Source organism: Lepidochelys olivacea (genome assembly GCF_965140295.1).
Source record: "Lepidochelys olivacea isolate rLepOli2 genome assembly, chromosome: 4".
Lineage (NCBI taxonomy): Eukaryota > Metazoa > Chordata > Testudines > Cheloniidae > Lepidochelys > Lepidochelys olivacea.
The window spans coordinates 74,509,623-74,524,191 of record NC_140414.1 but is presented as its reverse complement, the minus strand read 5'-3'; the positions used below and the strand labels follow the sequence as shown (position 1 = coordinate 74,524,191).

The following is a 14,569-nucleotide window of genomic DNA, read 5'->3' as shown; positions in this document are numbered from 1 at the left end:
CTCAAAATGTGTGTGTGTGTGTTGAATTTGAGACATAGAAACAGGAATTGTCATGTTGTCCCCCAAAATGGGCAGTACCACATGCTTCAGAGAAAGGTGTAAGGAACTGGCCAGTAGGCAAATGTGGGATAATCTGCCCTCCACATTGTTTTATCCTGATCTCTAACAATGAGAAATTGGTTAAATCCTTGAAGCATAAAGTTTAATTCCCCTTCCAAAATTTGTTAGCATTAACTATTATAACATGGGTAAAAGATGAGGCTAGGGTGGGACAGGATCAGTCTGATCAGCTCACAGCCATCTATACATTTATAGATGCAAAAGATTTATCCTCCTCTCACTTCTGCACACTTCCAGTCAGCAGTGTTCCCCAACCCCGGGGTACTCAGTTTTAGTTCCATTTCAGAGCTGGGAGCCAAGGACATCAAGGAGATGCTGCCTTCTTTTCACACCTATACTAAATAAGATGTAGACGCTACATCTTTGGGGTAGGAGTTGATCAGATACAGATGGTCACCCAGGCTGCTTTTCTGGAATGAAGGGTACCCATGGGATCTGTGGAGACTGACAGCATCATGGAATTACTATGGGCTCCTTGCTATTGATGCCAAGATTTTATCACTAGTGTTAACATAAGATTTTGTTTTGAAAAATGTGAAAGGAAGTACTAGACTAGTAAAAAATTGCAACATCAGGGCTATCCAAAGGAATGGGGGGAGAACACATTATTTAAAACCCAACAGACTTTAACAGAGCCAGAGCCTTGATACATCAGCAGTTGCCTCCCCAAGAGTTAGTGACAAGCACCATCACCCATCATGAAAACACTTTGTTTCAAATTGATTCCACCCAATTTCTTTTTCAAACACGCACCTGCCATACAGCCAGTGGGAGAAAGGAAGCTCATTTCAATATTTCCCAAGTAGTACAGCATAAATTAAGGATCTGTGTTGTCTGCCACATAGATGTATAATACTTGTATTGAACTGTCACCAGCAGTAGGTTTGGCCAAAGCAGATCTTAATTTAAAATATCCTATGTGATTATTTTATGTACGTGTAATCTTGGCTCAGGAGCCCATTTTCACTCTACTAGAAAGGTCTGGCTCATTTTGAGCTTACCTTACCCACTCATAGGCCAATACCAGAATTGTTTCGTGTTGCATATTGAGATGAGGAATTCTGATTTTGTGTAAGTTACACAAAAGAGGAACAAAACATGATTTTATAATAAGCTCCAGTTTGTTTATAATATATGTAAATATGTGCACAAATTCAACATGAAAGTCATTCATGAGAAAAACTAAAGTCTCAGAGCTATGTTATGAGCAAAGATGAATAAACAAATATACAGATACTTGTCCCTGTAGAAATCATCGTCTTCGCTGATATACTGACATGCTTCAGTTTTACTCTAAAATCAAAAACAAAACGTCCAGACTGTCATCCATGTAAATAAAATGTGCATTAGACTTTACCACCAAGTTTCTTGGATTGCAACATAATATACAAAATGCAAATAACACAATTTGTTTTAACAAATGATTTCTGCTTTGGTCTGGAGTTTATCAGCTCTCAAAAGGTAAGTAAGTTTGGGCTTAGTTTGTGGGTTTGTGGTTGGATGAAGACCTCCAGGGAAATGATCCTGGTGACTGTTTATTTAGTAGGTAGCTATTTCTTCCTATTGAATCAGTATAAATGAAACAGCTCTAGCTTGGTATTTTAGAGAATGCTGGGCTATTGAAGGTGTCTTTGGGATATCATGCTAAAGCCAAGGTCTTACTAACTTGTGGTCATTAGGATCCCTTGACACTTTTCTCAGGAGTGTGAGTGGTTTATTTCCATGTTACGCTATCCTGCCTCCCTCAATTCTCACCTACAGTTTGTTAGATTTGATGTTCTTCCTCACTTCCTGCCCTAAAGTGAATGCTGTTAAATAGCTGCACTTTCTTCCCCAGAAACGGATATATTTCCAGGTGAATAGAGTGATTCCTTTGTGTAGATCTGTGTGGATATATAGTAGTTTGTAAAGTACTTGGGTATCATCTGGATGAGTAGAACTGGATAAATGCAAGATATATTGGAAAATTATTTTTATAAAATTATTTATACTAAAAAAGTCATATTTTGAATGTCTAATTAAATACTGAACATGGAAATTACTAGAGAAAAGGAAACCATAGACCACATGTTGCATTTTCTGTTTTTCACTTTTCAATTTTTAGCATAATTTGAAAGATTGCATTTATCATACAGTAAAAAAAAAATACATAACTAAAGAACTTTGTATATTTTATTTCAGTATGCAGTGACCTGGAATTCAGGGAGGTTGCAAACAGACTGAGAGACTGGTTCAAGGCACTTCATGAAAGCGGAATCCAAACCAAGAAGACTAGAATTTTACAAAGGCCTGAAAGAAGTAGTAAGAGATTTCTTCTTTTGATATTTGATATTCTCTTTGCTACTTTTCCACACTTTTGTTTTTCCATTAATGAGACTTTGATTATTCTAGTGACTCTTAAAACTAAGCTTTATACAGCAAACCTGTATAGAAACAGTAATCTATAACTTTGAAAAGTTAATTTTCTTACTGAGATTCTTCTTAGGGTGTAGAACTATGCTTTTGTATCGACATCAAACGTTCACCTCAAGTTTCTAAAAAGGACTATTGTTTTGCAAAACAGTGGCTGATGAGAGAGTTATATGAAACCTATCACTCACAAAGCTATTATTTAGCCCAAGGTTTGATTGCTATTAGTAATACGGCAGAAATACTTTGCTAGATCATGATAATTAGTTGCTCTATAAGGAGGGAAAAAGGGAGGAAGTAACTGCTCCGCTGAGGGAGCCATTTAGCAACTTACCCAATCGTTGGAAAGCTCTGCTGTGTACAAGCTTTTAATTATATGTAGCCCATCACCTCCAGTTGGTGTCACAGTGGATGCTGACACAGAAGAACATATGAAAGAGAAGCATGTAAAATAAAACAGTTTTCAAGGATACACTTCAAAAGAGGAAGAGTCAGGAGTGCTAATGAAGTGGAAATAGTAGGGGAGGCATTTTGGTTTTAGCTACCTTAAATATTTAAATAGAATTCTTGTTTTAGAAAACATCAACAAATCAACTTACATAATTATCTAAGGGCTTTGTTTAAAATGGCAATTACAGCATGCAGTAGAGCTCTTGAGCGTGGTGTCACACTGCAGTACGGAGTTAAATTAGACTTTGTAAGCATTAAACCTGTACCCTACATTAACATGAAGAGCAAACTCTCTATGAATTTCTCCTGTATATATGTTGAATGGAACTTGGCCACTCCTGAATGTTTACTTTGGTCCCTTCACTGTTAGCATTTTTAAACTGTTGAGTTTGTTTCTGTCTTTGTTTGTTCAGCCTGGTGGTGAGGGGAGGAGCTGAGCTAAGCAGGGTGACTTGTATAACCCCTTTTTCCGTCCCAACTTACTCGGGAACAGGTACCTTTTGCCAGGGCTCCTCATGTCATTAAGGATAATGTTGATCTTGGGGGTGCCAGCTGAGATGGGAAAATAGGTGGTAATCCTCTAGTCACCCCTCTGCAGTAGTCCTCTTACTTGTATGAATATATGTCTACATGGACACCTGTGGCTATACCTTGATTGCCTACCGAACAAAAAATACAAATAATCAACACTCAAAATAGAACCAACACAATTTTACCTAAGCTATCCTAACAACATACAATGGAAAATGCAACTGATGAGTAAGGTGAAACTGTTATAATTGTATCAGGGCAGTAGGTGACTCTGCAATAGTTCAGCTAATGGCTGCAGCTTTCAGCAGCAACATAAAGCTAACCAGTGATCTTAGTTTTATACATGGATCCACCCCAACCCTGAGTGTGCATTCTCCCTTAAGTTTATACTCCTGGGCCCTCTCTTCCATTGGTGCACAGGGTAAGATGGAGTCCAGGACAGCTATCTGTACATCTAACGAAGGCACTCCAGATGAAACACAAGAGTCCACATGAGACAGTTTTGTATTGCAACCAGCATAGAATGCACAGTATTAGCTGATAGTAACAATTGTTATCTGTTGGAGAATAGTAGCCCATGATTCTCACCATACAGTAAGTTCCCCGTCTTTTCTTAGACATAATGTAGCCACACTAAGACTTAGCAGTCTCTCTTCAACCCAGAGAGCATAGCCCAGGGGTTAGTCACTCATTTCCTCAATTGTCTATAAGCCAACTTCACACCAGCTGCGTAACGACAGTTTCTGGCTTCCACTCTGTGCCTCAGTGGGGAGAAGGAGGCCATGAGCTGTGGCCCAGCACTAGCAAGTTGTCAACAGTAGTGCAATCTTAACCCTGGTCACGTGTCTTCAACCCTAGCAACTCAACACAGGGCTCTGTCACAGCTTTTCCTTACCCAAACCCCCAAAAGGAGCAGTAGCTCTCAGTTTCAGCTCCTTTCCCTGATATGGAATCCATGACCTCTGACCCAGGAAGCTGAGTCCAGCCTCAGAGGGTGCACACCACTGTACCATGGAATTTGTAGTCCTTCAAAGCCAGAATACAGTACACAGACATCAGTGTAATGAGAATGCCTCTAATAGGGATGAAAGGCTCCTCAAGTTAGGGCCTATACTTGGTATAAAAAGTCACTTTGTAGGAGAAATTGAGAGCTGGTAACAGGAGAGTTTTGGCAGGAGTTTAGAGGAGGAGTATGAGAGGCTTTCCTTTCAGCTTCAGCTCTACATGCAATTTCAAGATGGACTGAGGTTGAATCGTGGTGGTGAACTGAAATGGATGTGCCATATTTTCTTTCTTCCGTGAAGTGACTTCCTGTCCATGAAGTACAAGTTGATGGATGTGCTGAAGGAGAAGATTCTTGGATTGGAGACACAGGTAGAAACACTGCTGAGAATCAGAGAAGCTGAGTAGTTCCTAGATAGCTAGATTCAGGAAACATCGGTACTCCATGATCAAGGAAGAAAGGAGCTGGCCACCAAGGAGTTGGAAAGAGAGGAAGTCAGAGAGGCATAGTGCCATTCTGAACAGCTGGAGATAAACAACCATAGGCAGGCTAGGGCCTCCAGAGAAGAAAGGACCAGGAGGAATTCCACACAACTACAAGTTTCCAGTTGATACCAGGTCATCAGTGTGTAAACTGTGGGAGATACTTCTCAAGATCCAGCTGGCCCAAGGGAATGGAGACATATATTGGACACAATGTGGATGGCAGCTTGGCCTAATCTGTAAGAAAATCAGTTTTGTTCACAAAGAGTTCTCCAACCGTTCAAGGAAGACAGATGCTCCTTCTTGGGGATTCAATACTCAAATGTATCAAAATAACATTCTGCAAAGGAAAGATGGACAAAGTGTGCTGCCTTCCCAGAGCCAAGACACAAGACAGCATTCTAAGATTGGATAGGCTTTTAAAGTCAACATAAAAGGATCCATTGGTAATGAGTCATATCAGCACTAAGGACAGTGTGTCACAGGATATCTTGCAGATAGTAGATGGCTTATCCAAATAAGTTTCTCTGTGATCCTTTCTGTCCCAAAAGCGATGGTAGACAGAAGGTAGAAGATTCTGGAAGCGAACCACTGGCTAGGTAAGTGGAGTGGGGTTTGGGCTTTGTGGAACGTTGGTCCACCTTGTATGAAGAGGGGGCTATCTAGTTTGGATGGCCTCCACTTCAATAGAAGGAATTCCTGGGGACAGGCTGGCTAGAGTAGTCAGGAGGGCATAAACCTTGTATCAAAAGGGGAGGGTAAAAAGTGGGAAAATATGAGCACTCAACACAAAACTAAGATATTGAGAACAAAATTAATGAGGAACTAATGAGCATGAAGAGAAGAAATTCTATCCACTAGTGCTAGGAGTCTAAGTAACAAACAAGAGGAAGTGGAATTGCTCATTTATGAGCATAAATTCACTCTAGTTGGTATTGCTGAAACCTGGTATACATGGCAAAAGGGGAGGGGAGAATGACAAGCTATGTCAAAAATGGCATTACCTGTTTTCAAGTCACTGATAACTCAGAAGAAAATGATCTTGAATGCTTATGGATCTATGCCTGAGAGATAAACACAAGATGGGGTGTTAGTTGGTCTGCCACAGAACACCAAATCACACTAGAGAATAGGATGACCAGTTCCTTACTCACCTATCTATAATGTGTAGGGGGGGGGGGAATTTGATCAATTTGAGTGACATATGCTGGAGATCTCAAGCTACCAGTACTAAAACATACTTGGAATTTCTAAATATTACAGATTAAAGCTTTCTAACTTTAAGAGTGTTTCATCCAAGATAGGGGAATTGTATATTATACTTCATCTTGATAGATAAGGAGGAACTGATAACAGATTTAGATACAAGTGATTGTGTCTTGAACACATTTATAATTTACAAACCAAAGTCCAGACCAGTGTTGTATATACCTGGTCCCTTAAAAGGGGAAAGCTGAAAACAATTATGAGCCAAATCAGCTGGGAGGAAGAATTTAATCAGAAAAATCTGAATGATGATTGGGAATTGTTTAAGAATACTTTATCCAATGTCTATAAAGCCACAATCCCACAACTGAGGAAGGAGGCTGTTCTGGTTTAAAAAAAAAAAGACTTGGTTTAGAGAAGTGAAGGCAGTTATTAAAAAAATTATAAATTAAACAACAAATAGAAGAAAGGGGAAGATGATAGTAATAAGTATAAATGATAAGCTAGGAAACAAAAAAAATTGATAAGGGAAGCACAAGAGAAATCTATGTCCAGTAAAGTTAAGGAGAATAAGAAGGAGGTTTCTTTAGTATATTAAGAACAAAAAACATTCTAACAATGTAATTGGTCCATGATTAGATAGAAATGGTAGAATTACCAATAATAATGTAGAAAGGCAGAAGTATTCAATAAATATTTCTGTTCTGTATTTGGGGAAGAAACACATGAGGTATCATGTGCATCCAATGAGGTGAGCTGTAGCTCACGAAAGCTTATGCTCAAATAAATGTTAGTCTCTAAGGTGCCACAAGTACTCCTTTTCATATCATATGACAGCACTCTTTCTATTCCACTAGTATCTCTGGAAGATATTAAACAGCAGCTACCAAAATTGACCTTTTTATATCAGCAGGTCTGGACAACTGGCATCCAAGAGTTTTGAAAGCTGGCTGAAGAGCTCAATGGACCATAAATGTTGATTTTCAATAAGTCTTGGAACACTGGGGAAGTTCCAGAAGACTGGAAGAAAGCTAATGTGCCAATGTGTAAAAAGGGCAAATGGGATGACCTGGGTAATTATAGGTCTGTCAGTCTGACATTGATCCTGAGCAAGATAATGGTGTGACTAATATGGGACTCCAATAATAAAGAATTAAAGACTATAATTAATGCCAATCAACATGGGTTTATGGAAAATAGATAGTATCAAATAAACTTGATATCTTTTTTGACAATATTATAGGTGTGATTGATAAAGGTAATAGGGCTGATGATAGACTTCTTTAATGCATTTGATTTCATATTGCATTTTGGTTAAAAAACTAGAAACATTAAGATATAACATTAACATGGAACACTTGAAATGGATTAAAACTGGCTGATAGACTTCAAAACGTGATTGTTAATGGAGAATCATCATTAAAATTGGTATGTTACTAGTATGGTCTTGCAAGGATCATAGAATATCAGGGTTGGAAGGGACCTCAGGAGGTCATCTAGTCCAACCCCCTGCTCAAAGCAGGACCAATCCCCAATTTTTGCCCCAGATCCCAAATGGCCCCCTCAAGGATTTAACTCACAACCCTGGGTTTAGCAGGCAAATGCTTAAACCACTGAGCTATCCCGCCCCCCAATCAGTTTTTGGCCCCCCACTATTTAACATTTTTATTAATGACCCAGAAGAAACTATAAAATAATCACCAATACATTTTGTAGATGACACAAAAATTGGGGGAGTGGTACATAATGGACAGGTCACTGATAGCAATCTGAATCACTTGATAAGCTGGGCACAAGGAAAAAATATGCATTTTAATATTGTAACCCTTCTGCCAGGCCAAGTTGATAGCAGCAAGGGCCGGGTTCAGTACACAGGGGTTCCCTCTCATCAAAGCAAATGCAAAACTGGCTCGAACCCCACCCAGTGACCTGGGAAAATCTTACACACACCCCTGGGCGCCTCAAAAAGGCAATACTTCCCCTCTCGCAAGCACAGAGTCTCGGTGTAGCAGAGAATCTTTAACAACATGAGGTAAATGACATCAGCATTAAATTGGGAAAATACCACAACTAGGGTTCATCAACCAAACCATGAGCAAAGACCCACCCCAGCAAATTGGGCCATGTCCTTTCCCTCGGGTTCTTGAGTTCAGCAACCCAAAAATCACCCAAGTCCAAAAAGTCCAACAACCCAAAAGTTCATCTGCAGAGTGTTACTCCCCAGTCTGGGTGAAAATGTGTGTGGGGGGGATGGGAGGGCAGAAGAGGTAAGGGGCACCTTACATGATCTGAAGCTGACTGCCCTGCAGCTCCATAGGGCTTCAGTCCGATTCACTCCATGAGCCGCTCTGCTCTGCTCCGCCAGCCGTACCACGAACTGCTCCGCTCTGCTCCGCATCCCACAAGCAGCTCCCGCTGTCCCATGAACTGCTCCGCCAGCCAGTTCACAAGCCGCTCCAGCTGTCCTGCGAACTGCTCTGTTCCACTCTCCAATAGATCTTCAGGCTCCCCACTACTTAACACAGTGCTCAGTGATTCAGCTCTTAGTAATTTTAGCTCTTTAGCAATTTCAGCTTGTAGTAGTGGGAGCCTCAGTGCTGGTGCATCATAAGGCCAAAGTGAATTCAGCTCAGCACCTGTAACTAGACTCCTAATAAACCCAAAATTAGCTCTGATGTTCTACCATGGAGAGAGACAGAGGTACAATTGATGGTTCAGGCCCTCACAAAAGGACCCTCACCACCAGGTACTAATACCTATTTCCAGCCTCTCTTTATTCACAGAGTACCCATGCCTAGTGAGTGCTACTTAGTTGATGGCGAGTCCCTTCATCATAACAAAAGGCCAAGTACAGTTCCACTGTCTTTGATTCCCATAATCAGGATAATAACCATTTATTCTTCCTGCCCCAATAACAGAGACACTGGGGATCCCACAGCAGCCAAAGTGACCATGAGCTATGGGCTCATTCTAGGCGGGATGGGTGTGCCTATGCAAATGAGATCAGCCCCTGAAGTTCTTTTCCACAACTTGCCACACCTCACCACCAGATGTCATCCTGACTTTGCTTACAATATGATGAAATGTGGATGTATAGATGTACATATGTAGGCAATATTTACATGATTGGACACTCTATCCTAGGAACTGGTGACTCTGAAAAAGATTTGGGGGTTGTGGTGGATAATTAGTTCAACTTGAGCTCCCAATGTGACGCTGTGGCCAAAATAACTAAAAGCGATCCTTGGATGCATAAACCAGGGGATCTCGAGTAGGAGTAGAGAGGTTATTTTATCTATATATTTGGCACTTGTGCAGTTATGGCTGGAATACTGTGTGCAGTTCTGGTGTTCGCATTTCAAGAAGGATGTTATTAAATTGGAGAGGGTTAAGAGAAGAGCCATGAGAATGATTAAAGGATTAGAAAACATTTCTTATACTGGTAGACTCAGAAAGCTCAATCTATGTAGCTAAACAAAGAGAAGGTTAGGAGGTATCTTGATTACAGTATATAAACACTTGCATGGGGAAAAATATGTAATAGTGGGTTCTTCAATCTAGTAGAGAAAAGTATAACATGATCCAATGACTGGATGTTGAAGCTAGACAAAGTCAGACTGGAAATAAGGCGTAAATTGTTAACAGTGAGAGTAATTACGCATTGGAAAACTCACCAACAATGGTGGTGGACTTTGCATCATTGACCATCTTTAAATCAAGATTATATGGTTTTTTTTTCTAAAAGATATGCTCTAGGAATTGTTTTGGGACATTCTATGGCCTGTTTGGAGAAGGTCAGACTAGATGATCACACTGGTCCCTTCTGGCCTCGCAATCTATTAATACTGTTCTTCCATTCCACACACTTTTCTCTACCAAAAAATCCCATTTATTTTCATTTAATTGGAAATGCTATTTCTCTGTGTGATTTCTCATGCTAAAATAATACTAATAGTATAAAAACAAAATGAATTAAAGATGAATCTGTCTTATCAAGGAAGCATTCTTCCCACGATCTGAGGGAAAATTGCTTCCGAGGCAGGGTATGGAGAGAATTGTTAGAAAATGGAAAAGCTCTATTTCTCTATTTCTTTTTATTGTTCTTAAAGAAGTTTTATTACAGTTATCTCTCTCTCACACACACACACACACACACACACACACACGGCAAGGACCAGGACCCAGTGTCACAAACACACACACACGGCAAGGACCAGGACCCAGTGTATCGCTTCATTGGTATAATCAGATATTTGATTGAATGATGCTTAATCATCAGACAGATTATGAAGTGTATTTGATTAAGTATATTTTAATTTCTTGTTGGAGAGGCCAATATTTTTCTATCTTTCTTGTTTTAATTAGTGTGGTAACCAGACTGCACGATGATAATGGGTACCAGTTAAACTGAAAATAATTTTAAAAAATATATTTAGTGATTATCATCGTGCAGTCTGGTTACCACACTAATTAAAACAAGAAAAATAGAAAAATGTTGGCCTCTCCAACAAGAAATTAAAATATACTTAATCAAATACACTTCATAATCTGTCTGATGATTAAGCATCATTCAATCAAATATCTGATTATACCAATGAAGCGATACACTGGGTCCTGATCCTTGCCAAATACTGGTCTTGTAGGCCGTTGCAGGGAGCTGGTTGAATAGGTGAGGGTCTAAGATGGAGAAGCCTGTGCAAGCCTGATAATGGTTCTGGAGAGTAAAACTCCAGGAACTAGTAAGGACTGAACCAGTATAAACAGGAGTGCAACTCCAAGATGTGACAAAAGAAGCCACTAGATGTTAAATGAAGTAGTAGGGAAAAGGGAAAAGGCAGCCTCTCAAGAGGCTGTAGCTATGTCAGCGGTAGAAGCTCTCTCGGTGACTTAGTGCTGCCTACACTAGGGCTTGGATCGGTACTTATGTAGCGTATTATTCACGCACCTGAGCAACATAAGTTATACTGAAGTAACTTGTAGTGTCGACAAGGGGTTAGAAACATGTTCAACTACTTAAATTGTTGTAGTACTTGTGAATCTGAATTGGTTTTAAAAGTAAGAATATCCTGTTTGTTCAGTCCAATACAGATGAGGTGTAAGCTTTCTCATTTACTAGATTTAATTTAAACAAGTCAGTGCAAAGAGAATGATTGGACAAACTCTTTCTGTAGGAATAAGAGAGTCATTAAATATTCAATCACTTGTAATTTCTCTCCACAAATAAGTTTGATGCAACAAATGTGTTTTTTATTCCTTAACTAATTACCTAATATAGTGTACCATCTCTGAAAACAGATTACAGATACTCATACACTGTTACACATGTTGCTCTCCTTTATTTTACTTGCTAGGCAGGAAATGTTTGCAGTGGGTCTGCTTGTTTGGGGACTGAATTACTTTCTTATGTATTTTTAACATTGAAATATGGTTATTTTTTCTTTTTGATTACACTGTGCAGTGAATGAGGCTGACCAGTTGGTTCTGCTTTAAATTGTGGCTTTGGGATAACTGAAATATTTCAGATGTGACTTTATTAAGACAACTACATATTTTTTTCTGATATGCTCCTTTAAAAGTTTCAGAGTAACAGCCGTGTTAGTCTGTATTCGCAAAAAGAAAAGGAGTACTTGTGGCACCTTAGAGACTAACCAATTTATTTGAGCATAAGCTTTCGTGAGCTACAGCTCACTTCATCGGATGCATACTGTGGAAAGTGTAGAAGATCTTTTTATACACACAAAGCATGAAAAAATACCTCCCCCCACCCCACTCTCCTGCTGGTAATAGCTTATCTAAAGTGATCACTCTCCTTACAATGTGTATGATAATCAAGTTGGGCCATTTCCAGCACAAATCCAGGTTTTCTTCTCCCCCCACCCTCCCCCACAAACCCACTCTCCTGTTCATGCTTTGTGTGTATAAAAAGATCTTCTACACTTTCCACAGTATGCATCCGATGAGGTGAGCTGTAGCTCATGAAAGCTTATGCTCAAATAAATTGGTTAGTCTCTAAGGTGCCACAAGTACTCCTTTAAAAGTTGTTCATTTTGGGGCAAAGGAAGTCATTACAACTCCTGAAGTGATTGGCAATGTTTCTATAATTTTCAGGATAAATATATACTCTTAACGTCTTATTGGGTTATTTGGTGCTACCTATGTGTTACTCTCTTTGTGCACAAAGACGTGAAGAATGAGATCCATTGAGCATAATAAATCCCTATTAAGAAATCCTTTAGATATGTCAGCTGCTCTGCTTCCTCAAAGGTTAAATCCTGAATGAAAGATGAAACAGTCCTGACTAAGTCTTTCTAGCAGATGGTCAACGGATTGTGTTAAGTGGACCCAACCTTTTGATCCCCCATGTTTCCAAGCCAGCGGGGTCTTCTGGAGTCAGTCTCTAGCTCTGGACCTTTACAGCACATCCTGGGCTGCAGACTCCCGTGTCAAACCCTTCCTTGAGGAGAAGGAGAAGTGGGACTCTGAAATCTAACTGCCTTAGGCCCTAAGACCAGTGCTGAGAGTTCCTATGCCTTCCCAATCTCTTATGTGTGCTTCCTCAGAGTTCTACCATCCAGGAACCATGTGACAGTTAAAGCAAGGAATACAGGCTTGGCAAAGGAACCCCTCTCTCTCTCTCTTTCTCTCTCTTTACTGTTAGACAGCACAGGCAATACAGACCTATGCAAAATGATAAACATACAATCTCCACCATCACAGTCCTCACCACTCCAGAGAGTTCTTGAAGTAATCAGTATCCTTGAGGGAAGACAACGCTCCTTCTGCCCCACCCTGACCCATACACACACATACCACTGCTCCATCTATGTCTTCTGTTTCTGGCAGTGGATTTGCTTTCTTTAGAGCATATCACTTTTAAGAGCAGTCTGTGGCTCCTTTATCTCTTCTGCTGGAGATTTTCCATTCTCCATTCCCCTTGTTGGCTATTGGGCAAAGTCGTCATAAAAGTCAGTGACTCTGCCAGTCCCACCAGGGTGGAACTATTTGAGGTTGATAGCCCTGTTTGAGCTTCACAGACATAGTTTGCTTTCACTACAAAATGGAAGTTCTAAACTGCAGTGAAGGTTTCAATCATAAATTCTATTCATAAAACAAAAACTAATTCATAAGTTGACATAGACATAGCCTCTAAACTGTCAGTAATTAATTAGCTTACTGTGCTGCTATCAAGCTAAAAAAATGGGAGAAGCCCAGATCATTGCTTTTTAATCTATGGTTATGAAATTTTGTTTAGCTGTTGCTTATATTTAAAATGTGATGCTCCTTAGTGGTGTAAACGGAATGCTTTCTAATACTTAAGGGATTTAATTTACAAACTTTGTCTTCCCCAGAATCCAGTTGGTGCCCAGAAAAAAAGGAGGGAATGTCTTAATAGTTCTTTGTATTCAGGTTGTAGTTAGAAGGCCCATTCTGCTGAGCACTGTATACACACACAGTCCCTGCCCTGAGAAGTTTACAGTCTTAATAGACAACATAGATGAAACTAGGGAAATATTATTACCCCCATTTTACAGATGGGGAACAGAGGAAAAATAAGATTAAATCAGATTTTACTGGTTTATTAAAATAGTTTTAATAGACTCTGCTTATTCTTTTATGTATTTATTAATTTTGATGGGGAGCAGTGGAAGGGAATTAATGTCCAGCAAGAAATGTAATTCCCAAAATACTTCGGTTAACTGACTGACTGACTGTCTCTGAAGAAGTCCTACTGCAGGCTTTTGTGTTAGACATTGAACGATCACAGGCTGAAGAAGACATGGTGCGTCTCCTAATGGCCCTGAAAGACATTAACTACTTGCATGTTGATCTGGTAATTGTTTTGAAGAAATTAGAGAAGATACGAGACATGAAAAAAATCACTTGTCCACTTGGACAGAACTAATGTAATTAAGTATTTCACTGGGATTTCAGAAGCTGACATACTGACATTGAAGGAAGATAAGAAATTGTCAATTTTATCTAACTTTTTTTAAATTGTCATTTCAAGAGTCTACTTTGACACTCTTAAGTACTGTGAAAATCCCAGAGAACCCTCTGTGGGAAGAGATACAGTTGAGATTGTGCAGACACAAATTAAAGCATTATTTTTACTCCCATCCTTTTTATTATATAAGTGTCATACAGAGCCACACTGAGCAAACAGAGATTTGGAGAATGATTCTTGCCTAACCTGGCTTCATTTTTGAACTTCTGAGATTGGATGATTGCTCTCTATAAGAGAGAAATATTATTTGGAGGTATCACCTTAAGAAAAAAAACCTACACTGCTGAGCTTACTGTATGAGAAAATGCCAAGCACCCTGAACTGTAAAAGAAGTTGTTGGCAAGCTGTAGAATTCAATACATC

General features: G+C 39.6%; 1 protein-coding gene across 4 annotated transcripts in view; it reads left to right on the top strand.

Annotated features, from left to right (window-relative positions):
* The window catches only part of SPOCK3 (SPARC (osteonectin), cwcv and kazal like domains proteoglycan 3), a gene marked incomplete at its 3' end in the record, with an annotated part of 384,412 nt that overhangs the window by 343,594 nt on the left and 26,249 nt on the right, over positions 1-14,569 (top strand). For all 4 annotated transcript variants that reach the window (XM_084626848.1, XM_084626846.1, XM_084626847.1 and 1 more), the window contains one exon: positions 2,302-2,421. In XM_084626848.1, the coding sequence (XP_084482974.1) occupies positions 2,302-2,421 (120 nt within the window). The remainder of the gene's footprint in view (positions 1-2,301; positions 2,422-14,569) is intronic.